Raw genomic sequence first — 27,264 nt, forward strand, 5'->3', positions numbered from 1 at the left:
GAGATGAGTGAACAACTTGGCAGAAGTAATTTTGAAGAATTTCACTTTTCAAAAATTTCCTTCTGCATTCGGAAGGGATAGATGGCAGAAAAGATGTGCTATTCACAATAGTTCACTAATTTATTCAACTAAGAATTCTTTGTCAAAAACTGTTTCTCTGCAAATATTTTTAATTTTTATGAGGTAGTTAATTGTGTGCGTGTGATAGTAGTGTTACCTTCCCTGAGTGGTTGACTTATATTATTAACCTATGGAAAAAATTCTGCATTTTACTTTACCTCCAAGCCTCTTTTACAGCCCTCCACATAATTGTTCATATAAGCTTTTTGTAAACTTCTTCCTCTTCAACTTACCAACAATGTCAGTGGGAATGTCATTTTGTCTACTATTCTTGCAAATATCTCCACTTTCTTTTCCTGTTATTTATGCATGAAATGTCTTCTGTGAGATAATCCTTAAGGTTTATTATCTTTTCCTTCAAATTTCTTCCTGAGATTCATTTTCTCTGTGACAACTGCAAGAAATTGGTAAATCAATCTTAAAAACATTGGGTTAGAAAGAGAAGGTGTACTGGTGGCTTCATTTCTTTGCTTAATTTCAGACGATCTGGATTTCTAAGCCTTGTACAGGTAATTTGTATAATCATATGAATTTATCATTGTGATTTTCTTACCTTCTGTTGTTTGTCACACTTGTTTCTTTTACTTTGATTCAAACAATAACCTAAGCATTTGAGGTAAAGACTATACCCACTTGTCTAGTTTTATAGCACCTAGTACAAAGATTTTAACCAGTCTTACAATAATACTAGTGGATAAGCTGTTCAAAATTTTCTCTGGTTGTCATTTTTGCTTTTTTACCATTTCTGTATCATGTCTGATATGATGGGATACCAGTCTGGGCTTCAGTCTTAGAAGTATAACCAGGGTATCATTGGAAACAAGTAATGTTTCTTCTGAAAACAAATGCAATTTGACTGTGGTTTCTGAGTTGGTGTTAGCCCCTGAAGCTTTTCCTGATGAATTAGTAGAAGAGAATGATCCGGCAACTGCAGAATAATTGAATCAGAACTTTGTTTCCAATTCAATGAATTGGCAGACTGGTTGTTGTTGTTGTTGCTGCTGCTGCTGCTATTTAAGGTTTCTTCCAATCTATTAATTATTGGAATGTGGATAGACAGCTACTTCATGTTTTGCAGTTTATTTAAACACTGAGGTGTTTACGAGATCAATGAAAGGAGGGACGAAAAAAATCTCTGCACAAGCAAAAAAGGCTTGATTAAAGAGACGGGGAAGATAGTACACCATAGTTCACTTAAATAATTTCTGAGATGATCTCATTTAAAGAAAAATCCTCCTTTGGAGACTGTATAGGCAGGCTTGACTTGGCCTGTGATAGAGCTTGGGATCAATATGCTAAGCTTACATACTTTGCTGGAACAAGTCACAATACAAGGACTTGTAGCACATTTTTGCGCTAACAAGCTATAATTTTAGAGAAGTACTCCACAGTGCAAGGCATAGTACAATCACAGTGCAAAAAAATTACACTTTTAGCTTACATGTATGTATATATGTATACTTGTATGCATGCACTTTACTTTCCTGTATGTATCACAGTGAAGAAAAGTTGTACAGAGGGATGTGAAGAAGGATAACGAGGTAATCCTGCAGATATTTAGAGGGTATTCCTATACTGGCAAAGGATAAAGTATGTAGGTGCTGGTTGTTTAAGCAGGAATGGAACAGTGACACTGATAGTTCAGCACAGTGCCAGTGAGGTTGCCAATTAATTAACATCCCACAAGTCCAAAGAAATGTGGGAATTCATTTTTCACTGCAAGAAATCATCTTGCAGTGAAAAATATCTTTTAATGGTATAATTTCATTCAAATTTTTAAACAGTAGCATTGTGGTTTAATGGATTTATAATAATAAACAACGGTGATCACACTAACACAAAATTTATATTAGAGATGAAGATGTATCCTTTCAAAATGTTCTCGCACTGAAGACCCAAGGGAGGCCCTGCTAGGGATGTTATCGGATATATCCTGAAAGTACCACTTTACATTCAATAAATTCAAAACGGATCATATGCAACAGCTGGTCAAAGTTTACCATAGGCTTCACCCAACATTCATCTTGTCCTGTAAAGAGTCAGAAATCCTGAAGTTGCCCGTATTTACTTTGCTAGAACTTTTTACCTTTTGTTCATTATTTGTTCAGTGAGGTAAGGTTACATTTTTTGCATAATGAAGATAAAGTCATTTTTGCACAAAGCAGTTCAAAGCTAAGGGTGTAGTCACAGATGTGATTAGCAGAAAGCATGGTAGTGTCATCTGGTCAACGTAAATTGAAATAATCCATTTAATTTATGTTTTCTTCTAACCTGTACTTATTTATCCAAGCAATCTTGGATCTGATGTTTTTCTGATGTGCGATTTAATAGAATTTATTATTTTTCCTTATTGATATGTAATTTACTCCAGCTTAAATCTCAGTTCTGAATCTTGCTTGCCTGCAAGTGCATACACACACATGCATGTACCCTTATAGATAAATGCATATCCACCTTCAGCTGTGTGCACATACTCTTGCAGAAGGCAACTGTTAATGTTTGAAGTGCTTTATTAACATTACTTTTCTTTATTCCAGGCACAGTGAAAAAATCCTTTTATCATCTTTTATACTGTCCATCTTCTACTTCATACTCCTCAGAAGTTTTAGTTACCAGGTGGCTGGGATAGCTGCAAAAAGCATTTCATAATTTTGCCATCTAAAACGAACACTCCAGGGGTGCTTGTCTTCCACTGAACCTGTTTACTTTGTGCTTCATACATTAGGTGAATAAGGCAGGAAATTAATTCCCTGTGTGCTAAAAGTATCAGTATGAAAGCGCTAACCTCACAGACTAAGCTCTGAAAGTAATGATCAGAGCACCTGAAAGCCCCTTTGATCTGAATTCATTGCAAACACCTAACTCACAGACTGCTATAGATTTCTAGTTTTATCTTAGTGCCTAATGAAGTGAAGTTTATCTCTGAAAACCTTTGTCACAGCTGGACATAACTAGCAATAGTTATTTGTAAGACTAAAGTGAAGGGGAAAACTAAATGAATGTCAGCAGGTTGTCCTTCTAGGACAAAGGTGAAATGTGCTTTTATAGGTAGTATAATAAAGAATAGTCTTCATCCAGGTCCCCAGACTACATCGCAAAACCAGCATGCAATTTGCCTCATATTATTAGTCTCTGCATAGAAGTGTCAGAGTGGAAAGAAGCAGCCACATCAGTCAGGAGTGAGATTCTTTCACAGAGTTGTGAGAGGAGTAATATGCGTACCGTTCATTTATGGTCAGTCAAAGAACACAATTTATATGCAGCTCCAAGAGAATCTATTGTTCACCCAATTAAGTTTTTAACAGTCAAAGCATAACGGCTGTTTATTACTTAGTCCAGTTACAATAATGCTAATGCTTACAACCCAAACCACCCAGTTGCTGTTGAGGATTGTTAATAATGCAATAAGATCAGAAGACCCAAGTATCTGCTCTTTTTCTTGGGTGTTGAATCCCCACCCTTCTGATGATCCACAGTCTGAAAGGGCAATCTTCCTCTCTCAGGCTGGGTGATTTGGTGAGTTATCACATCCTGAGTTGTTTGCCACAGGAGTACAGTGTAGTTGCAGCAGAGTTATTGGTAGGAGTTTCTTCTTCATCAGTCTGGGGTTTACTCAATATTATTTTTATGTGCTTCAAACAGCTTATTTGCTAAAATAACTTTCTGACAGGATCTTAAACTTTGTTTAAATATATGCATCCTTCTCTGTGTATGGGAGGATTTATTTTATGATACAGTCCACATGACTGCGTACAAATGAACAAAACTTGACTGAAATTTAAGTTGAAAACTTCTTAAGCACTCGCCAGGTGATTTTCAAAGACCGAAGGCACAGGTCAGGCAGTGAATGCCTGGCCATTGAGTAATTTTGTCGTTATGGGAGGACTAGTTGGGCAATAGTCATCTGTCCAGACCTAAGAGGAAGTTACAGGGAGGAGTTATGTAAATAATTTTACTAGTACAACTAAAATGAAGCCCAAATTAACCAATCTGGAAAAGGCCTCAAAAGGCCTGAGGCACCTTGTAAGGTTTATTAATGTGATGAAGCCCAACTGCCAATACTACCACTTGGCCTTGTCAAGTTGGCTTTACCACGGACATTAAGGCACTTCCATAGTCTATGCCTGCAGTGTACCTTACTCTGCAAGTGTCTCAGACACACCTTCCTTTGATGAGCACCTACGTTATTTTCTTTTATTATTCTTTTGAAATGGATTATTGAGTGTCTTTGTTTAGTAGCTACCCTTGAAAAAGTCTCTTGCCTTGGTGACTAAACGTGTAAAGTACAGCCTTTGGAGAAGAGTAATTAGTTTAATAGAGGTTATCGTGTCTTCTACTATCCTCAGGTTTAACCTGAAGGCAGGAATGAATAAAACTCTTACTAACTGTGATTTCCACAGAATCTGTTGTGCTTCTTTGGACATTGTGCTGCTTAAACACTGTCAGCTCATCTTGTTTTTCTCTCCCTCAGAGTTAGTTTACATGTCTTGGAAGTACAGAGATGTATTCTGTAAACTCTTCTCAAGTCTTTGGTTCTAAATGTCACATAAAATCTCTCTGTGCAGTAAAAGCAAAGAATCAATTTCAAAGCAAAGAATCAAATTCTAATCAGAGATGCATCAGTTCTTCCTTCCTCATCTAAGCCATTGTGTATGTGTGTGTGCGAACAAGCTCCATCTATTTATAGCTGTAATGTATGCAATAAATGTTAAAAGGAATTTTTTTCATTGTCAAGGAACTCCTTTTCTTGAAGATAATACATCATTAAGGTTTGCCTTAAAACACTGATGTGAATAGAAAAGGCAAAAGCCTAGTTTCCAATCACCTCACAGAGGCCCAATGCTGTAAACTTACAACAAATGTGATTAGCCCTATTTGCAGAGTGTATGGTGTTTATCTCTGCATTAGTTATAGCACTGTCTTGAGGACACCCACTGAGAGCGAGAAAAGAATAAAATCTAACCTTCTTTACTGTTTGCAGTAGGAAAAGTTGTTTTGTCTCCTCTGACATCTGGAGGGGAAATGCTGGATAAACAGATCCTTCAACAAGCCCAATGATAATGCAGGAAAATCTGTTTTTCTGTTGCTCTTGCCGTTCACAACAGGTTTTATTGTTTTGTTCCAAATGGAAACACATGTGCCTGCTTTGAAATGGTACTGTAAAATTGGCAGAGATCTCCTTTTGCTGCAGACTTAACTTCTCCCCTTTCCCATCCTCATCCTCACAGGCCCGTGACGGAGGGTTAGACCGGATCAGTGGAGTCATGCGTCACACACCTGTATCATGCTGGCAGCCGTTCCTGGGTCTGGCTGTGCTGCTAGTCTTCATGGGCCCCACCATAGGCTGCCCGGCCCGCTGTGAATGCTCAGCACAAAACAAGTCCGTCAGCTGTCACCGAAGGCGTCTGATGTCCATCCCAGAGGGCATTCCCATTGAGACCAAAATCTTGGACCTCAGCAAGAACCGACTGAAGAGCGTCAACCCTGAGGAATTCACGTCGTACCCTTTGCTGGAGGAGATTGACCTCAGTGACAATATAGTTGCCAATGTGGAGCCTGGAGCCTTTAACAATCTCTTCAACTTGCGCTCCCTGAGGCTGAAAGGAAACCGTCTGAAGCTGGTGCCCCTTGGGGTGTTCACCGGGTTGTCAAACTTAACAAAGCTCGATATAAGTGAAAACAAGATTGTAATTTTGCTGGACTATATGTTCCAAGATCTGCATAATCTAAAATCCCTGGAGGTTGGGGACAATGATTTGGTTTACATATCACACAGGGCATTTAGCGGACTGCTTAGCCTGGAGCAGCTCACCCTGGAGAGATGCAATCTCACAGCTGTACCAACAGAAGCTCTTTCTCACCTCCACAACCTCATCAGTCTGCATCTGAAACAGCTCAACATTAACGCTTTGCCTGCATATGCCTTTAAAAGACTGTTTCGCCTGAAAGACCTAGAGATAGATGTCTGGCCCCTCCTGGACATGCTGCCTGCCAACAGTCTATATGGTCTCAACCTTACTTCTCTCTCCATCACCAACACCAATCTGTCTGCCGTACCTTACTCTGCTTTTAAACATCTGGTTTACCTGACACATCTAAACCTCTCTTACAACCCTATCAGCACCATTGAAGCAGGCATGCTTTCGGATTTAGTGCGCCTGCAGGAGCTCCACGTGGTGGGGGCCCAGCTACGTACCATTGAACCACATGCTTTCCAAGGGCTCCGATTCTTACGTGTGCTTAACGTGTCCCAAAACCTGCTAGAAACCCTAGAAGAGAATGTATTCCACTCCCCCAAAAGCCTTGAGGTCCTCTGCATTAACAACAATCCTCTGGCCTGTGACTGCCGTCTCCTTTGGATTTTACAGAGGCAACCCACTTTGCAGTTTGGAGGCCAGCCACCAATGTGTGCTGGCCCAGACAGTGTAAAAGAGAGGTCATTCAAAGACTTCCACAGCACAGCTCTTTCCTTTTACTTCACCTGTAAGAAGCCCAAGATACAAGACAAGAAGGTGCAGTACCTGGTAGTGGAGGAAGGGCAGACGGTGCAGTTGATGTGCAATGCTGACGGGGATCCGCAGCCTACAATATCCTGGGTTACTCCACGTCGGAGGCTGATCACAACTAAATCAAACGGAAGAGCCACTGTGCTGGGAGACGGCACCCTGGAGATCCGATTTGCTCAAGACCAGGACACTGGGATCTATGTTTGTATTGCAAGTAACGCAGCTGGGAATGACACTTATTCGGCTTCCCTCACAGTAAAGGGGTTTACTTCAGACCGTTTCCTTTATGCCAACAGGACCCCTATGTATATGACAGACTCCAATGACACAAGTTCCAATGGAACTAATGTGAACACCTTCTCTCTGGACCTTAAGACAATATTGGTGTCCACAGCTATGGGCTGTTTCACATTCCTTGGAGTGGTTTTATTTTGTTTCCTCCTTCTTTTTGTGTGGAGCCGAGGGAAAGGCAAACACAAAACCAGCATTGACCTTGAATATGTCCCTCGCAAAAACAATGGTGCTGTGGTTGAAGGGGAGGTTGCTGGACCACGAAGGTTCAATATGAAAATGATTTGATGGTATTCTGTTAGCAGTGCTTTTTCTGTGGCATTAAAACCAATTAAACCAGCCTGGCATGTGGAATTGCTAGGCAGAAGCAGCTTAATGCAGCTGTCCCTGTATCAAAAGGTTACATGAAAATGGAAAGACTATTTGTGGTTATACAGCAGAGCCTCCAGACCTTGAGGCAGATATGTCAGGGCCTTTCATAGAACTGGTAAATTGTACTAACTGTTTGCATTGCAAATATTGGCATTCTGGGGATATCAGCAATGAACTGCTGGCTCATGCTCATGGACAATTGTTCAGCATTTTCTACCACTTCAAAAAGAAAAAGAAAAGAAAAAAGCCTACAGTGTAGGATTTACGTACTTAAAGAAAAAGACACATTTGTCTAAAACATACTCTACAGTGAAATTTGTATCTATAGATCTCATTTGGTAAAACATTGCATCATCCCTTCTAGTTGGTTCAACACCACGAAAAATTGGTAGTTTTTTTTAATCTATACTTACATACTTACATACTTACATCTATACTGTGTACATTTTAAAGCAATACAAATGAGAGGTTGTGCTTTTAGATAACCACCAATACTGACCCAAGTGTGATGTCACCCTCCTTTTAACTACCATCTAACCCAAATTACACTCTTGTAGTTACCAATTAGAAATAACATAAGATATTTTTCTCCTCATGTAGAAGGCCAGAGATGAATAGTTGAGAGCAAAATGCTCAGCTCTGTTGAACTTCTCTTCATATAAATATAAGGCATGTGCCTAGTTTTGATACAGAATGGAATATTTTTTATATCTGTGATATCACACTGGACCAGTTTACTGTAACATAGCCCTGGATCTCACCCAGGGAAGGCAACCCACTAGACATTGCTGGCATAGAGGAGTTGAGTTCTACCTTGAAGAGAGAGAACGTTTTTGTTAGCCCTGATTTTAATTGCAAAGCTACTGTTAAAATGTTAAGGTGTACTGAGCAAAAAGAAAGAACGTAATACATTCTGCATACTCCTTGGGAAATATGGTCATCTTACTATTTATACAAGTGAACTAAAATATACAAAAGCTTTGCTACTAGGAATGAACTCTTCTCCAATGCCAAGTAAACTACGGTTGTCCATGCATAATATGGGGATTATAATACTAAAATAATGTTTAAAACATGATAGCCTCAAAAAGGCTAACATACTGCCAGATATAATGAACCTCTAGCCACTGTCATTCTCATCTTGTATATTTGTAGATAACACAAAAACACAAAGCTAATTTCCAAGAACAGATTACTTAGCTATTCTTGATGCCATTTTAATAACTATGTGGTTATGTTTCTTTCAGGGGCAGTATCTTAGAGCAAGAGGGACAAGTTTTTCCAGGTTTTAGGAAGCTATTTTAATGGAGAGAAGACAGAAGTGGAACATTAGTTCAGTACAAGTAACCTTTTTGTTTTATGCCTCTAACCAAATCCTCAAAAGGCTCAGAACTGAAACTTTTTTCTTTATTGTTGATACCACTGTTCTTGTTTTGAAATTCTCAGCAATGGGAAGACACAGAGTTAGTCAGCCACCTCTCAATTTTCCAGCAATTATGAGCCATAGGTTTGTTGCTAAGTGGTTGATAACAAATACAATTTATAAATGATTGTCATAACCTGAAGTAAGGATAATGATGACTATGTACATGTTTAGCCAAAATGGGTATGAAAATATTGTAAGACAGAACATTCAGAGTAATGTGATTTAAGAGTCTGTGTCCAATCTTAAAATCAGATTTCAGCACTTTGAAACCAAAGTCAGGCTGACCTACAATGGGATGCAGGTGCTTCTAAAATTAGTAACCACATTCTTTGGCAGAAATTTTCTAAGCAGGATAAAAATCTCCCACTCCTAGCAAAGGAAATGTGCCAAAAGTTGTAAAATCGAGCTGTGCTCCCCAGGTGTACCCCTAACATAGCTGTAGGACCCGAGGTTAGGCAGTTTTGAGAATCTATTTCTTAGTGTTTGATATTTGGTTGCATTGTTGCTCCATTTTAGGTTGCCAAACTGAGGAAGATGCAAGGGTTGTTAGAATTTTCTTCACTTTAGCTGGTTTTAAGTTTAGAGTTGGGTTTTCTTGCTTACTTTTTTTTATGGTCTGAACTAGATAGTTGGAGATTTATGGAGATGCTTGAGACTAATCCTCTTTGTTCTATGAAAGTTTGTAGAACATTAATAAAATGGAATAACCCCTGACTAAATTCTAACACCAGGGAAATTATTTTTGCTGGTATAATAACCACCGCACTGAAGTCCAAAACTCTACTGTACCTTAATGTGGGCAGTTAAAGAAACAAATGGGGATAAAACAAAGTGTTTCTGAACTGCCCATTGGACATTTGCATGTGCCTTTCCCTTGTAATTGTCATTTTTTCAACTAGTAATCTATTGCCCCTGCAGTCATTTCATGTTAAATGTTAAAATCAATGTTAGAAGCAAAAATTCTCCTAAATTCTAGGCAGTTACAGCTGATTCCTTTGTATTAAATTACACAGTTAAAAAAAAAAAAATCTCAAAAAAAAAACCTAGAAAAAATGTGCTTTTAGGATTAATTATGAATTGCTGAATTCCCCTATTCCCTTAGAATTACTCTAAAAAGTGATTGCATTGTTAGTGCACTGCAAGGATTTCTGAGCAGTAATGTGCTTAGTTACCCATGTGAAATGTGTGCTGGTGATGAAAATCACCACTTGCTCTTGCTGAGAACTACCTTGCAGAGTTGTCAGCGTTGTGTGTATCGCCTTGAGTTCAGTCAGTATTCAGTTTTTAAGAATCAGTGTTTGCTCCCTGCCTCTAGCAATGTTCTATTTTTTGCAGCCTACTTATTTCACCCTGGACTTGGCAAGGCATATGGCATCTCTTAACAGAAGTGAGGACAGCAAGACTTAGAGACAAGATTTATCTTGCTCCACATAGTCTTCTTTATATATATTCATGGGACACAGGCTCACTGTGGCTGTTTTGGGTGAATAAAGAATACAGTGTCAGGGTCAGACCTAGATAAGCAGCTTTTTGGCAATTCTTTTAAGAACAGAGTAGCTGAATGCCTACCCTGCCTCTTGAAGGAGTCACTTCTCCTTCTCTGCTAGAGATCAAGGAGACACCGCAGTTTATCTTACTGCAGGGGATAAAAAGGACTGGTCTGTGAGTAGGCATCTGACTCACATGGCTCTTCTATCATAAATTCAGAAACAGGTGGACAGTGCATACCTGCCACTAAAAGAAGGAAATAAGTTTTTTCCCCTACCTCTGACTTGTATACTGGCTGCCCCCCATGCTGGCACAAGACCAAGCCTGAACTTACTTGGCAGTTAGCGCAACAAAACTCTGAGGAGCAGCAACAGTTCTGCAGAAAAGGAGAAAACAGAAAATATCAAAACCACCAGGGCAACTTAAGAAAGCAGGTACCACAGTAACCTTGTTAATAATTCCTGTAAGGGCAGTGCTGAACATCCCACAAATACGTTTTGAAGTCCATTTCCACAGACTCATACTCCTCTTTCATGATGGATGGATGTACAAGTGCTCAGACTTCCCACAAGTAAGTTAAAGAGGACACTACAGCAATGTATTAAGAAAAGAGTTTGCAATGATATAAGGATGGATTAAGACTAAGCAGTGCCCCATCTCAGCCTTATTTTTAGGTTTTGAGCTGGTTGTCTTTTTTTATCCCCCTCTTCCTTTCTTATTAACTTGGCAGCATTCTTTTCAGAAAGGCTTCATCCACAGCATCAGTTCAGTTAGATTCAGGCTGGGAGACTGCTTTTACCCTCTGTTCCCTCCTACCTCACCATTCACACATGGTCCCAGTGCCAACAGGGTCAACAGCTCCAGATAGAATTTAAATCAGCCAGGAGACTCTGAGCCCCTAGAGAACTGTTGATACAAGCTGATGTCACTAGGTATTTGTTTTTAACTGAACTTTTTTTTGATTGAATTGATGTTACTGTCACAGTGCCATTCAATGTTTCCTTTATCTACATGAACGGTAGTTATCTTTTTTCCTTTATTTCTTGCATCATGTTATTGCATCACCTACGATGAAAACAATTATACCATTATAAAGAAAATTAAGAAAGCAAGCCACATTACACCCTCAACACCACAAATTGTAGTTGAGGCATATGAGGCAGAGTAAGAAGTCAGCGTTAACAAATAATGGAAAGTCTTATCTAAACCTTGTGATAGAAGAAAAATCTGGTGTGGAGGAACTTTGGAACATAGGCCATGTTGCGACTAAATCACATCAAAGATATGTAGGAATTGACTTTCCTATACCATGCCTAGATATCTGTTTTAGATATTGGGCTTTCCAGAAAAACTTTCAGGATATGTGACTGCCAGAAGCCCACATTTAACCTGTAAAAAGACAAAGCATTGGTTGAAAATCCAGTAGAGCAAGCAGCTTCTGGCTGCCCAAGGACAACAGCAGCTTCTAGCAAAGACGGACAAGAAACTGCAGCCATGTAGTTATTTTGCTTCATCCGCTACTGCGATGTGTGAAAAAAGGGTCCATTAGCGAGTAATAAAATGGACAATCCTTACTCATTTTTCTTCAAAGAGGACAGCATTTGTGTAAATAAACTACAGCCTGTTCCACCTCCATCCCCAGCAGTGAAACATCTAGCAAGAAGTGAGGAAGGGGAAGTCTATTCTGGCCAGTTTGCAAATTACCTTTTTCCCCTGAATGATGCTAGTCTACCTGGGGCTAGCATGACAACTGCTCTGTCCATTCCCATCCTCTCAGCTCACAATGTGGCTTGACATGGAGTAGCAGGAAAAGGAGCACACGGTCAAGCTGTCCCTCCTCCCTGAACTGTAACTCTGGTCTTCTCAAATAAAAGAACCAGGGGAGCAGCAATATCTTAGAAATCACAGTCTGCTGCAGCTGATCTGTAGTTTTGCCATAAGACAACATGTGGGAAAATACTGGATACATGCTTTCTAACCTTGTTTTAGTATACTAGGTGATTGCTCTTAGTGCTAAAAAGAACTAGGAAAGAAAAACTAAAAAAAATTTTCATACAGTAATTTCAAAGTTAATTGTGCCTGAGGGAGTTAAAGGAACATCTTTGGAAAGGGCAAAGGGCCTGATTGCTGAAGAGTCACTGAAACAATGAATGAAATTTTTTCAAGTTAGCTAAGCAATTTGGATTCCCTGTTCCTATCACCTGTAATAAGAATTACAAACTCAGTTTCCCTTGACAGCTTAGAAGAATCACAGCCAGTTGGTTCAGTGGTACATGCTCCCTTTGTCTGTCTTCTAGTTCTGCCCTCTTCCCTTCTCAGTTTCAAATGACTGTAATGCCAAATGAAGATCTCTGGATTTGGTCTAGTTTCACGGCCTGTTCACATGGCTTTTGGACTCTAGATCTCAAAGCAGGATCTTAAAATCTCTTCAAGCCAAAAATAAAAATAAAAAAAAGGAGAAAAAACTTGAGTAAACCTCCTCCTGCAATTGAAATAAACCAACTTCTGTGAGGTTCTTGCTACTGAGATAGCTACATGCCAAAAGCAATCTGCAGGTTGAATGAGTCTGAGTCTTTTTTTTTTCTTTTTTTACTAGAAGCAGGTGGTTGGATATAAGGCCAGCTGGAAATAAAAATCTGTATTTATAGCCTCAGCAGAATAAGGAAAGAGCTGGCATAATGAAGAAAATGTTCCATGTTATTTCAACTTAAGTTTAAGGATATTTTATCCTTCATATTCAAATAGCTCATACAAGAGTACAAAAGAGCAGACTTTCACCTCATAATTTGATATTTGTATTTATTCAAGCTGGTAACAAAATTGTCATGAAGCAGAAGTGTTTAAACAAGAGATTGAAAACACATTTTCTACTCTAGTCAGTCAATATAAATGAGGAGAAATCCTCCTGATACCATTCTGTTACTCCTTGGTTACACTAGAAATTTGATAAAGGAATATAGGTTTTTTGCAGGCTATAGTGGAAAATAAGCAGAACGTGCGTTTTAATTATTCCTCACCTTGCGGCATACTTTCTATTCTGGATTGCTTTAATATTTACCGCTGCTAACTGAGCTGGAGAATACAAAAATGTAGATTCTGGGAAAAAAAGAAAAAAGGCAAAAGAAAAAGAAAATCTGTAACCTTAAACAAAAATCTGTAACCTTAAAGAAGTCTGCCTATTTCTATGTGTGGTATTTGTAAGCCATCAACATTATCTCCTCACACATAAGCCAAGAAAAATGGCTTGAAATTTCAAGGCAGCTGTGAAAATAGTTGTCATCTTATACATGTCAATAATTTTGATCTTTCAGAAAACAAAATATTACTGCTTCTTAAAGAATTCATTTATGCCATTTCGCTACCTAAAAGCAAATGACACTTTGGCTTCATTACACTGGGCACTGTATAAGTAGGAAGTAAATGAACACCCTGATCTGGTGAGCTTACAGCCATATAGTAGGAAGTTGGCTGCTGGGCAGGTACATAGGATAGCGAGTCTCTCATTGTTTGGGGAGAGAATGCCATAGTGCATATATGTTAAATTATCATCACACTTACTGAAATCTATTTGCAAGCACATGTACTTCATATGTATATGTTTGTGTGTGCAAAAAAAAAGAGTTATATTTGTTTTGTTCTTTTCTTACTTCAAGTATTAAATGTATATTGTTTTTAAAAGGTGACAAGGTTAACCAGAAAAAAATGTGTTGTAATTTATTTTAATATATATGATCATGAGTATGGATGGGAAATGAAACAGCCTTGCTGTATGATCCATGAAGCACGTGACAAGTCAGGTTTGTCCATAACTTTGCTTCATGTTTGAGCAAAATATGCTAATATAATGGAAAAAAAAAAAAAAGAAAAAAAAAAAAAAAGCTTTGTTTGTCAAGACAGTTGTCCTGAATGTCATTTTAAAAGTTACTTTAGGGCTTATGTCATGATGTGTATCATACTGATCCAAAATGAAACCCAAATAAATAATTCCATGGAGTGGCAAAATTTACTGGGAAAAGTGAAGAAAATTTACATTGCTTCCCCTATTGTAGCTGATCACTTTTTTTCCAAGGGGTAATGGAGGAAACTAAGATGAGAAAAATACAGTTTTCTCAGCACCAGACCCGAGGTCCTTAGTGCCAAGTCTTCACAACAGGTAGTCTGCTCAGACCCATCACTCTTGAGCTGAGAATATAAACCATTACAGTCAGAAAGAGATACCAGGTATTTTTCATCTATTCACTTTCACTTCTCCTTCATTGCATGGAGCCCTCAGACAGAGAGAAAAACCTAGGTCACATTCAGATGTGTTTTGGGATTTAATCTCCATGTGGAGTATCAGTCAGTCTCTTCCCTCACTTTCACGTGCACAGTGTGTACAGGTAATTGATGGGAATACCAATCAGGCTAATGCTGGAAGAAAAAAGTCTGCCACTTACCAGCACCATGGAGAGCACAGCAGATAGATAGATTTCACCAACAGTGTGTCACTTGGAAGGCAACCAGTACTGAGAATCTGCATCTGAAACACGGTTTTTAAGGAAATCACCAGTATTCAGACTCCACTGAAACTGTATGAGAAAAATTAAGTAGTGGAAAGCAGATTCTGTTGAGCTTGAAAGCTATTCCAAAACCTCGAGGCTTGCCACAACCCACCAAATCTATGGCAGAGATCAGCTTTGAAGAAGGACACAGGCCATAACCTAAACTGTTGCTACACCCATTTTCCCACAGCTAGGTACTTTTACCAACAGAGAATTTTGCTTATGCTTTCTGGGATCATCTGAAATAAGACTTATCAGCCTCGAGCCCATTATCCGCTAAACCAGGATCCTATTCACTGAAAGGAGCAAAGTTGTTACTGATACCTCAGGAAAGGAAGAAGCAGGTTGAAATCCTGCTGGGTTGCTGGGAGCAGACGCAGACAGGGGCTGAATCTGAGCTCTCCTGTGCCTCCTGAAATCTGTCTTATCCTTCTGCATTTGCATTTGACACCTCCAAAAGGTTTTGGCTGAGTTGCACCACCATACCCTCCTTTGCAGCAGAATGTCAAATGCAATGAACCTGTGGGCTAAACTTAATTACAGATTATATTAAGAATCCGCTTTATTTTCCTGTTCTTTTATTTTTGTTTGATTTGGTAATCTGATTGACAGTCTGCAGTGTACTGCAATACTGCCTTCAGCATGACATGAAAAAAGAGCCATTGCTCCTACTACTGCACAGAGAACATTGAGTTTGCAAAGAACATTGAGTTTGAGGTTCCTCTACCCTAAGCTTTAGATTTCTTTTATGCAATTCAGGTTACTTTTTTGGACTACCTGATACTATCTCAAGAGGTGGAACCTGTTCCTATATCTCAGAATCTACTGTGTAATTTCCAGTTCTTACAGTAGAAGAAACTAGTAATTTTCTCCATGATAACCAGCTAGAAAAACACCATCATATCAGGCAGTCACTGACAAATTCATTAAAATAATCCACATTAAGACCAGGTTCTAAACAGAAAAAAATTGTATTCTCCAGAGGTACTCTTTTCATTAAAAAATTGTAATAGCTATAGATAACTCTTAATAGACAAACACCACTTCAGCCTTTAAAAAGAATCTAAAATTTTCTAGAGCACAGTCACTTTCATAAATTTTTAAGAATATTTATACTTTTACAGATCCACTATAGAAGATTTGTCTCACAGTTAGTAGCCCTATATTGGATACCACGATAACATTTAAATAAACAAATCTTGGCATCCAAAGTTTATTTTAAGAAATGCCCAGGTTTAACATTTTTGTATTTGAAAAATGTAGTGGGAAATAGTAAATCACACTATTTACCAATTAATAAACTCAGTTGACAGATACTGAGTTATTCTCATATGGGGAATGCTCACAGTGAATTTTCTGCATCATAAAACCTTCCCACACACAGCTGTAGATGACACACTATAAAAAAGGGCTTTATTCATCTTGTGTACTATCTGGACTGGGGGAGAGGCTGGTAATTCATGCTGTGAAAGCATGAAAAAATCTGAAACTACTCCATTAAGAAACACAGAGTTATTGCAAAAGACCTAACATTGCTGTCTACAGACTTGGCAGCAGGCTGGGAGATTTGGTCTAAATTTCTTTCCTAGATATAGGAGATTCCCCTTGGAAAGCCTTATTTTGCCTCTGTTCTTGGAACAGTAAGTTTCAACCTTAGTAACCGAGGGGAAACGTAATACAGTAAGAAGTTAGTAAAATACAGGATTGGATAGTAGGGAAGAAAAGAAATTAAAATTTGCATAAAAAATTATAGGACACTGGTACTTAGCACCTTGTCTAAGTAACTTTGAAATTGTTTGGGTTTGCAGGAGCTGGTTTATTAATTAATATCTAAGGGATACATTCAGCTAGTTAAAGCTGTAATCACCAGCTGGAAGATCTTATTTACCTCATCAGTCCCTAAGTGGAAGTTATATTTTTCTGAGCTATTTTCCAATAACTTTGCAATTTATATAACTCAAAAGCACAAGGGGTGAAGAGCACACTTATTTTATTATAGGAAGACATTGATAATAAATTTAATCTATTACTTTTGCTACGAGAGCTCTTTGCTGTATGTACAAAGACTAATAGATTATATCCCTTATGTAAAGTATTACTATCACTGAAACCAAACAACATCTTATCTTAAAAAGCCACCAACCTTTGGTGCATCTCTGCAATGTATCAGTTCTAATGCACTGCAGATAATACTTTGCTTTTACATAGAACAGGCATGCCATGCAGAGGGGTTAGAGACAATACAGCCCTCTGACTTATACAAAAGCTTGCATTTTAATGGACCTTGTGGAATCTTGTGCTGGCTTTCATGAGTTTGGCAGGCTGTCACATTTTGTTAAAGGACATCAGATCAGCATTGCCTGACTTGGGGAAGGCATAGCTGCTGGCTAGTAACACAAGCAGAAGGCTGAAACTCAGGATTTCTGAGCTGTAATCAAAACCCCATGGCCTCTAACTCTCTGGAGGATACAAAAACAATATTTACCTTTCAAAAGGAAGATTCTGCCATTTCCCTAAGGATTATAAATCCAAGGATCTATGGTTCAACCATCCCTGCGTGAGGAATGATAATTTTTGTGTAGGTTGGTGTGCCGTAATAGGCATTGTTATCAGACAAAGAAAAACTTTTTTTAAGAAGTGCAACCCCTGCTGCCCAAAGTGCTCCAGCAGATGATGGCAATGTGGTGACAGCAGTGGTCTGCCCTGTAGTCAGCTTTTCCAACAGCTGTAGAATAAATGCTCTTGCAGAGCAGTGGCAGTATATGAAAGAAAATTGTCATGAAAGATGCACACTAACTAGACTGTCTTTTTTTGTAATTCAGTGGTATATTGCATGAAAGGACCTCTTAATGCCTCATTTAATTAGTGGTTTTGCAATGCTTGAAAAACATGATTCATCTCCTAAAGAATCTATGAAGATTTGTTGCTTTGCCCTTGATTATACATGAGAGATGCAGAAATAAATGCAAACCACACATCAGTTGTTAGGTTGTCAAGTGTCACACCAAGCACTCAGACTACTACTACTACAAAAACATTTCCATTTGGCCCTCCTACAAGACTACCAAAAATAGGTCCCATAGACTCTCTACTCTCTAATCAAGGCTTATTGAAAGAAAGCTAGTATTCCCACAGGTTGCCCAACTCTTTCATAAAGTAACAAGTATCTACTTTTCAAATTTCTGCTGCCAATGTTTATCACAGGGAATTTGTCCTGACACTCTGTTTACTCTTTCTGCCACAATGCTGAATCATGGCCAACCTCATCTTCATCTTTTAAGATTGTTTTGCTTATACATGAGCCAAACACTTTGAACTGCCCCATTCCCAGCTTCTGCTTTAGCACTGAAGCCAGAAGAATTTGCTGTGAATGTCAGTGAAGCACATTTGATAGATGATGGCCAGTTACTGCCTCACATCCAGCAGTCACTGGGAACTATTTCTGAGGTATGGGCCTATCTGCCATGATTAAAAGTAACAGCTGGTCCTTGGGAACAAGATTAACCAGCGTACGTCCATTTTGCCATTCAAGAACATCATAAACTCAAGACACTGGAAGGTGTGTGTTCAAGTCAGTGAGAACTGAAGGGAGTACTTGCTGAATGTGCATGCCATCAGAGAACTGCACACAAAAAGGCATGTGACAGATCAATTTGTCCTTTAAGGCCTGACATACTGAAGCAGAAATCCAAACCACTGCAAACAGGAGGAGCGTATGCATTAAAACAACCACAAGGATTTTGCTCTGGGGGGCTTTAGGGTATAAGAATGAAAAGTCAGAAAGATGGATAAGAGATGTACTTGTTGATGGGAAAATTATTTTCTCAGTGTGACAAAATGCTCCCTCCAGATCCTGTCTTAACACGAGGATTCTCCTCTCTCCTTGTTCAAAAAGGAAAGCTACAAACCACCTCATTTTGTTACAGATACTTTCTTAAAATGCAGTCTGTTCTGATCAAAATATCAACCCTTTTCTGGATTTTCAACAGCTATTGTAATTGTTTTTCATAGAAATTGATTTTAATTGTAACACTGTTCTGCTACAGCCCTATTGTCTGTGTCCTTCTGAGTTGTCAATTACTTAAATGAAGAAATAAAAGTTTGAAAGCACATTGTTGTAATTGATTTCTATGTTTCAATTGTCTTATCAGAAACAAGGTTATGAATTTCATCTGTTAAGGCACAAAAATAAAATACTTTCCATTAAAAAAAAAAAAAAGAAAAAATAAAGATAAAAATCCATTACCGTTTCACTTGTGTTTTTTAAGGCAAAAGTTTGAGACTGTCGTTCCAGTCCTCTGCTATAGTTTTGGAAATATTCATAGTGTTCAGTGAGTATATTGATTCTAAAGAAAAAAAGTTTTTCTTCAATGTTCTAATGAGGTTGCATTTCCTGCACGTATAAATCTAGTGTCCCTCAACTAGGATAGCACTTGCCATGTCAGTGTCATCTCCCATCCTGGCCTTTTCCCGCACTTTCCAACTACTATTTGACTGGCAAGTTCAGCATGTGGTGTCCCCATCCAGTAAATGTAAGTATTTGTCCCAGTGCCTTGTCCCCAGGCCAGGGTGGGGAGATGGTATATGTGTGCTGAGGAACTGCTGATCCAGAGGCCTTTAATTCATCTCCAACATGCTGCCAGCCCTTTCCCCACTGTCTACCCATTCCTTCGCTGGTGACCATTGCCAAAGAGGAGGCACATCCACCCCCATGGAGGGAAACAACTTTTCTCTGCTTTGGAGACAGAAGTGCCCTCAGCCAGCAGCCAGTCCCTTCTGTCCAGGTACCGACACTTCTTCTCTGCTCTGGTTTCTCTCCGATGTCTGGCTTCAGCCATGGCAACCAGCCTATGGGAGAGTGCTGCTAGAGGGGCACGGAGAACAGGCAGGAAAACCCGAGGGACAGACAAGCCTTGACACAACTCTGTTTGGCAGCTACAGAGTGACTTCTAACAACAAGATCCCTTACCAAGAGAAAGAAGACACCAGAGTGACCTACTGGGGCTCTGGGACAACACGGCCAAGTCCTTGGTGACTAGTGTAAAACACCAATACTGAGCAGAAGACAAAAAATTAGGGGAGAGAGTGGAAAGGGGCATTGCAGAAGGCCCCAGAGGAGTGTGCAGAGGCATGAGTGCTGGTGTGGCCAGAGTGCTGTCAGGGTGAGCACCACCGGCATGGCCCACTGCAATGGACCCAAGCAGCGAACTGTGACCACACCACGCTCAATACTCATCCCCAGGCACGAGCAGAGTCTGCCACAGCCTGGTTCATGCCTGGACACATGTGCATAAGGCCTGGAGAGTCAAGTGAGGCTTTTGCTGGTGCTGGGGCCTGCTTTGGGGACTGCCGGTGTCAGCTCTTGGTGTCTGTCCCGGCAGCTGTCACCTGTGTTTCCCTGGCCCTGCCTGCTTCAGGCAGCCGGGCAGTGTGGGGCACGCTTGCCGCAGCGTGATACAGTGGGCCTGTAGGAAACCAGACTGCCCCTGCGGCAGGGACCCTGTCCAGCCCATCAAGTTCCCAGCGCTAGCGGAGGATGACTTTAGAGTACAGCAAAATGCCTGCCACAGAGCCATCACCTGCTAGCAGCCAGTCAGGAAGAACCCACGGATGCCCAGACACCCACAGCCCTCTTCACCTCATGGCATCCCCGCCATTCTCTCCACAGCACACACCATTACCAGCTGAGCAGGGGACTGCAGGGACGGTGCTCAGGGCTCCAGTGGGTCACCTCCAGCGTGACATCTGGGCAGCCCTTTTCCAGGCCCACCCTGATATCCTCAAGCTGGTGATGCAATGGGAGCTCCAGGAGGTCTATGAAGCCAAATAAGAGTTCACCTTTAGGATCTGTGTATTTCTTATGCCAGCCAGTTAAGGCTAGTGCTCTTTAAAAAGCTCTTGTAAAATTTCTGCCTGCACTGAAGAGAGAATTACTGGCTCAATAATCCCTGTGGGGATGGACTTATGAGAAGTGATACCTTTGGGCCAAGAGAAAGGAGTTGTGGCTCTGCATTTCCATGAAGGCAAAGGACACAGTTGTTGTTCTCAAAAATGTGCCACACAGGCCTATGAAAGAAATAATTTTACAGCCCAGAGCAAGTTCAAACACAAAGGCCAACTGGAGTGAGAACAACCAAAGCAAAGTATTCTTTGCCCGGGAACAAGGGCTTGACTTTTCAGGGATTGTAAAGAATATATCCTGTTGCTGCTATGAGCATGCTGGAGGTTGCCAAGTAACTGCATCCATCTTTGGTCTATGTGCATCACAAATCTCTTCAAAGCTGGTGGGGTTTTTATGCCAGCTAAATGAAAAGAATTATTTGACTTCTCAGTTAAAAAAACAACAGGAAAAAAAAGAGATCACAGCCCCTGGATCCAGCACACAGCTAACACAGTTAAAGCCGTTATCACCTGCAAATATTCAGCCTGCTCCTCTGTTTCAGATTATGCAAACTTTTATTCCAGAAAAGAAACTGTGTTGTTTAAAAGATCAAGGGCTTGCAGATACATTTTTAATACCAGAAACAGTACTGTGTGCTATTGCAATACTACAACAATGCAACAGTTTTCTGTTACCGTTTAAATCCATGTTAAGGATGCAGTACATTTGATTTCTTACCTGTCGCTTTCAGTGATAGCTTGCATCCTGTGGGGACATCTCAAAACTCAGCCAGGCTTTTCTTATCCAGAACTGAAACACAGTTATGCAAGAAGTTCTTCTTTGTCAGTGCTTTGTTTTATAATTCATATCTTTTCCTGTGTTTGATGGGTTTCATTGTTGCTGTGTCCTCCCTGAACGAACTGTACAGGAAAATTATGAGGGTGGCAATACTCCTCTTGTTTGTACATTTAAAGGCATAAATATAATCTACATCAAATGAAGGCACTAACAGTTTTTATCCCTAAAGTCCCTCTGAGCTCTTAATAGACTTGTCTTCTCTCCTGGATGTGTGGCTGGCTTTCCTCATGACAGGCCATGTGAAACTCCTCTTCTAGAAAGAGCCTACAGAAACTACTCAAGGCCATCCATATTGTTTTTATGCATGACTGACTCGCCTTAATTTAATTTTTACACTTCTTTGGCTTCAGGAAAATGCTCGTAATTCACTGCTTCAGACTCAGGAAATCAGCCTCCTGTTGCAAGATCACTAGTCTTTTTCTTGTTTGTTTTTTTTTTAATGAGAAGGTACTCACTTCTGATGAGAAGAGCATCACATTGCACCCTGAATGCACCATCTTAGCTGCTGCATATAGGAAAGAATACTTTAGCCCTTCTCAGGATGCTGTAACATGTAGCAAGGCAATTCACAAGGAGTGCACCTCACTCACCCTTTCTATATGATTTAGGAGAGAAGCAGCTATGCACCACTTCTCAGCAGTATGTGAGTTTCATCTGCAGTGTTAATTTATGTCATTGCCATGGCTCCCATCACTATCCTTCCTCCATCCCAAACACTCCTTTCTGCAGTACTCGTTTGTCCCAGCCAAACTCTCACTTTCTCTTTCCTGTTGGTACTTTGGTACACTCCCATCACCGAGTGCAAATCACCCTTTGCCAATACCAGTCTCACTTCCTGTCACACTGGTGCCTTTCTGCAACTTTTTGCAGTTTTATCCTTGGCTTTATTGTGTCTGTATGTTGTGTTTCAAAAGAATGTGATTTTTATATTTAGAAATTCATTAATATTCAGAGTCTGTGTACTGTACAACCTGCTTATTAAATAATGAGCACATAGCACGCAGAACTCCCACTCACTCTCTTGCATTAGTAGGAGCTGGTTGTGGCAAGCAGTAGTAAATTTAATAAAATTGCTGTTACATATTCACCACAAATGTCTCTGAAGCCTGTATATGTTGTGCCATGAATGCATAATTAGCATAGGGAACACAGACCAGAGCTCCACAAGCCTCTCCTTGGGACTTTATGACACAATTGACAATAAGAAAAAGTTCACTTGCCTCCAGTCAGCAAGAAATTCAATTGAAAGAATGTCAAATGTAAGTACATAACAGCGTACAAGGCTTAAGTATAATTGTAAATGTGAGATTTAATTGCTGTCTAGAACTAAAGTTTGTACACAGCAATTTAAATGTTAACAGACAATACAAAATTTTGAAATTAAATTCAACTACTTATGAAAACTGTGAATGCTATAAATTGAATCTGGGAACAACATTTGCATATATGGGTCTCACTCATAAAAAAGGCTGAACAGAAATTTCAGCTCAAAATCTTGTTAAAGTTTGACTATGTGTAACACCCAGTCTAGAAGTCTTGATCCCATTGTTAGTACCAGAACGATTAGATTCCTGTACGCTGTAGTCATTTGAAATAAATTGCAGGTAGATTTTAGAAAGGATTGGATATGGAGAGAAAAGCTCTCCAATCATCTTGTCTTTTTTCCATGCTTAAGCAAGATAGCAACAGAAAAAAGGAAAAAAAAAATATTCAAGAGGCTGTTTTTCACAGTGTTTTGATCATCTTTATTTACCTGAGCAGTCCTTATGAGATTCACTCATTACTGGTTTCTCCTCTCATTGCCCAGTACTATCCTGTTTCAGTACACAGAACTATAGCCAGAAGCGGCACTTTACATCTTTATCAGTTTAGAATAGTACCTTGGTCTTTAATGTTGTGAATTGCGTACCTTAAGGTTCAATGCGTATAGGTTTGTGGCTGAAAAGCACACCACTTTCTCAGCTTTCCACACCAGGCAGTTACCTGTTTCTCATGCATAAAACCAGCACTGCCTGGTTGGATACATACCTTTTAACCTGCTTTTAAATTAAGACCGTTTCAAACAAACAAACAAACAAACAAAAAGTATTTGCACTGCTTCAGCTACTGAAATATTTACTGCTGTTTGATTGTGGCCCCTGAAAACAATGAGAAGATGGTCACTGCACTGCAGGCAGGTTGGCACATCCATTTGCGTGTCCAATATGTCTGGCTTCTTAAGAGGAAGTTGCAGGGCACTTTTAGTTTCCCTGGACTGTGAAACAACCAGCACATCCAAAGCAAGGTCACAGGCCTCAAGGACAGCAGGTCTTCATCAATCTGCACATCCGTACCATCCACCAGCTCCCAGGGCTCTGCTCTTGTGAGTATGTAAGGCACAACATTCTTCCAAACACTTCACGGCATCACTGCTTTGACAGAAGTCTGTCATGGCCTTGTGGGCACTAAGACCATAAATATATCTAAATGTCAAATGGATCAGACTGTTGGTAATGCAATCATACCTCAGATTTTTTAGACTATTGATGGGTTTTTTGGGTTTGTTTGTTTTGACTTCTGGAGGTTGCTTTGATGGCGAAAGAAATCTGGAAGATGCTACATTTAACAGCATCTCCATCAGAATAAATTTGTAGCAGAGGTTAGGGGAGGGTGGGGCAATGTAGCTTGCCAAGGAATTTACACATCAAGCCATACCACTGAAAATATGAAAACATCAGCTTGACTGTCATCCCATCTTTCTTTCAGTGTCATCTGTAGTGAGAGTGGGGTTCTATTAACATGCATTTGAGAGGCTACATCATGTTGTCTTGGCACAAGATTTTGGGTATGTAGGTAACTAATTGAGCTGTTGTTACTATCTTCTCTGCAAGGAGTTTGAGACCTCTTGCTGTTTTTCTTTCCTTTGTGCCATATATTTTTCTGTAAACAATCAAACAGAAAACAGAAAGGTAGAAAATATTAGAGATAGATCCTGCATAAGCATGGTAATTTATGAAACATACAATCAGATTTTGCCAGAGCAGCCTAAGAAATAAGATTAATTCCAGAAGAGAAATGAAACAATAGCAACAAAACCCTCTCCCATACTCCCACACCCCTAGCAGATCTCACTGTAGGGCAGCATGTTATCTGTTTATTACAGCACCCAGATTAGCAGAGCAAGTGGGTTAGCTGTAAGAGAGCAAAAAAGGACTTGAGAAGACTCTTGAGTTTATCTCAGAGGCTTAAATTTAATCATCTATCTCTCTCTAGCTGCGTAATGCCTAAAAAGAATTCAGCTGCTCAGGCAGGTTTTTAATCGCAATACCCGTAGGAGAGAGTCTCAAAAGTCTAAACATGTATCCAAGCAATTTCTTCTACCATAGATGGCTTTTTTTCCATAATAGCTACATTATTATGACTACCTGGCAGTTTACTGTGTCCTTTCCCAGCTAAGGTGATTCATGTCATTTACAAAAATTTGCTGGTATTAGCATTGGAAGCACCCTCTCAGCCTCTGACAGGGCGACCATCCCATCCATTCCCAGGTTTGACCTGTGGCAGCTGACAGATGCGGACATAAGCCATGCACCTGTAATTCCCTGGTGCCCAGCTGCTCTCGTCCCATTACTGCAAGTCTGAAGTTTCAAGGCTGGTGTTGACACTCGCAACCAAGCAGTGAAGGTCTAGACTGCATGTGAGCCCTCAGAAGGTTCTTGCTGAAAGTCTTCAAGTATTCTCATGAGAAAAGGCAACCCTAAGGGCTGAAGGAATGCTGCTGTGGTATAACTTTACTGTAAGTAGATTGAATCATCTTCCTTTCATTTCTTAACCTGTGAATTTCATAAATGTCCGTAACTGTGTTGTCTGTTTTGGATGTCATAAATCAATGTTTGCATTTTTATTTTTACCTTAATTCATCTTGTGCTAGATGTGATCTAAGATTTCTGGGTATCTGCCCATCTACCTGACACATGACATTGTGAACCTGCAAACTATGACTCTGGGCTTTCCCAGCACACCAGTTAACACCCATCAGAGGACAGGAGAGGTGAGCTGCATGGCAGGTAAAAAGCTGCACCCAGGAGAGGCAGTGGCGACTGCCGTGACTACCAGTCATCCTGAAGGCCCACGAGCATGCAGTAAGATACCAGCATGCTGGGCTGACACGGCGGGATTACAGCAAGTTTACCAAAATCCATTCCTTGATATGTGTTGTTCTGCTACTTCATCATAGCTGCCTAGGCCCAAAGAGATGAGAAAGACAGGGATTTTTTTTGCTGTAGAAACTTCACTGAAGCAAGTTATTGGTGCCATAGGTCGTTGTGTGAAGACGCTAGATATTGCTGGAATACAGGGCAATGATAGAGGTGAAGTGAAGAGCGGTAGGATACCTATCCCTACAGAGTGCTGTTCTAGCATGTTGTGACATACCGTCTCCTACCTACAGTCTCTCTGATGCCCATAGTTTGCTTTCAGCAAGCTTAGGCTGCAAGATGGGATTAAGATGGTTGAGACAGAATTTACACGGAGTGTGAACCCTAAGGAGCACTTTCCACTTGCTATAGTTTCTTCAGCTGATGGCCATTTTCACCTTGACAGAGCAGCAGTAGGAAATCCATGTCCCCTCTAACTGATCAGGCTGAAAAACAGTACAGCTTCTCTCCAAAAACATCTTGCTGCTCAGTCTGCTTGCTGCCTTCTCATATGAATGAGTAGTATTTAAAACTTTTAATACATTTAATATGGCATGCTATTTTTTTCCATTTGACTTCACATTAATACACAGCCTATATATTGGAGAACATGTTAGAAAGAACTAAACATCTATGGAAGTGAGAGGATCCAGAGATTCCTCCTCACTCCTAGTCAACTTTTTTTAAGTTATAGTGACATAAAACAGAACTAAATAACCGTGTGCTCTGTACCTCTGAGTCTTATTCTAGTATTCTCTGAGCAGAGAAATTCACTCCATGTTTTGGTTAGTCTGTATAACAGTATTTTCAGGCTTGTTATTCTTCTAAATAGGGTCCAAGTTTCTATGATAGCATTTAGTAATGCACAATCACATGAATACATTTTACGTGATGTTTAGTCTGATGTCCTTCCCAAAGAATAAGATTTGGTTTTCGTAGTTTGCTATGGACATTTTTTGGGTGAAGATTTCAACAGCTGAGCAACTGATTTTCACCCAACATTCAATACTTTCATCAGCAGCAGTGCACGTAGAAAATTGTACAGAGATTTTGTAAATGCAGCCTCTAATAATAGCATCATAGTGATATACTGAAGGCTGTACATAATACTGGGGGGGAAAGAATCTTAGAAAAAAGCTTATTTACATCATTGAGTAAAAGTATTGGGATGTTTATTAATCCTTCTGAAATTTAGTAACTATGAAAGGAACAATCTTAATGTTATATATAATTCCTAGAATATGTCTCCTTTAGGCAGTGAAAAATAGGACAAACATGTTTCTGAAAAACAAAAACTGTCAGTAAGCCAGAACAGTTCTTTCATGGTCCAAAGCTGCTGTAGAACATCCAGAAATATTTTTTACAGTATGCCCAACAACTTTGCCACTGAAACAAAACACATCCTAGAGTGCAGGTTTGATTACTTGCATTCCGGATACCCCAACTCTGTGGAAAATTACATCAGCCTTCTTAAACTTCAACCCCGACTTACTTTCCCACGAGCTAAGTTTCTAGTGTCTGTCACTTATCAGTTATACTAGGTTAACATTTTTGAATGTGACCTCCATAGCTCAAAAATGACTGAACCACTTTTGCTAAAGCCCCC

At 39.8% G+C, this 27,264-nt stretch overlaps 1 protein-coding gene across 1 annotated transcript; it reads left to right on the forward strand.

Annotated features, from left to right (window-relative positions):
* Window positions 1-4,643: 4,643 nt before the first annotated feature.
* Window positions 4,644-7,205, forward strand: LINGO2 (leucine rich repeat and Ig domain containing 2). The gene is made up of 2 exons (XM_009821584.2): window positions 4,644-4,652; window positions 5,349-7,205. The coding sequence occupies exon 2, from the start codon at window positions 5,385-5,387 to the stop codon at window positions 7,203-7,205; it is 1,821 nt and encodes a 606-aa protein (XP_009819886.2). The 5' UTR covers window positions 4,644-4,652; window positions 5,349-5,384.
* The last annotated feature ends 20,059 nt before the right edge of the window (window positions 7,206-27,264 follow it).

Source organism: Gavia stellata, chromosome Z, assembly GCF_030936135.1.
Source record: "Gavia stellata isolate bGavSte3 chromosome Z, bGavSte3.hap2, whole genome shotgun sequence".
Classification (NCBI taxonomy): Eukaryota; Metazoa; Chordata; class Aves; order Gaviiformes; family Gaviidae; genus Gavia; species Gavia stellata.

Excerpts from the sequence above, each read along its gene's own strand:
- LINGO2 (XM_009821584.2), top strand. The coding sequence starts at position 5,385 with ATGCGTCACACACCTGTATCATGCTGGCAGCCGTTCCTGGGTCTGGCT.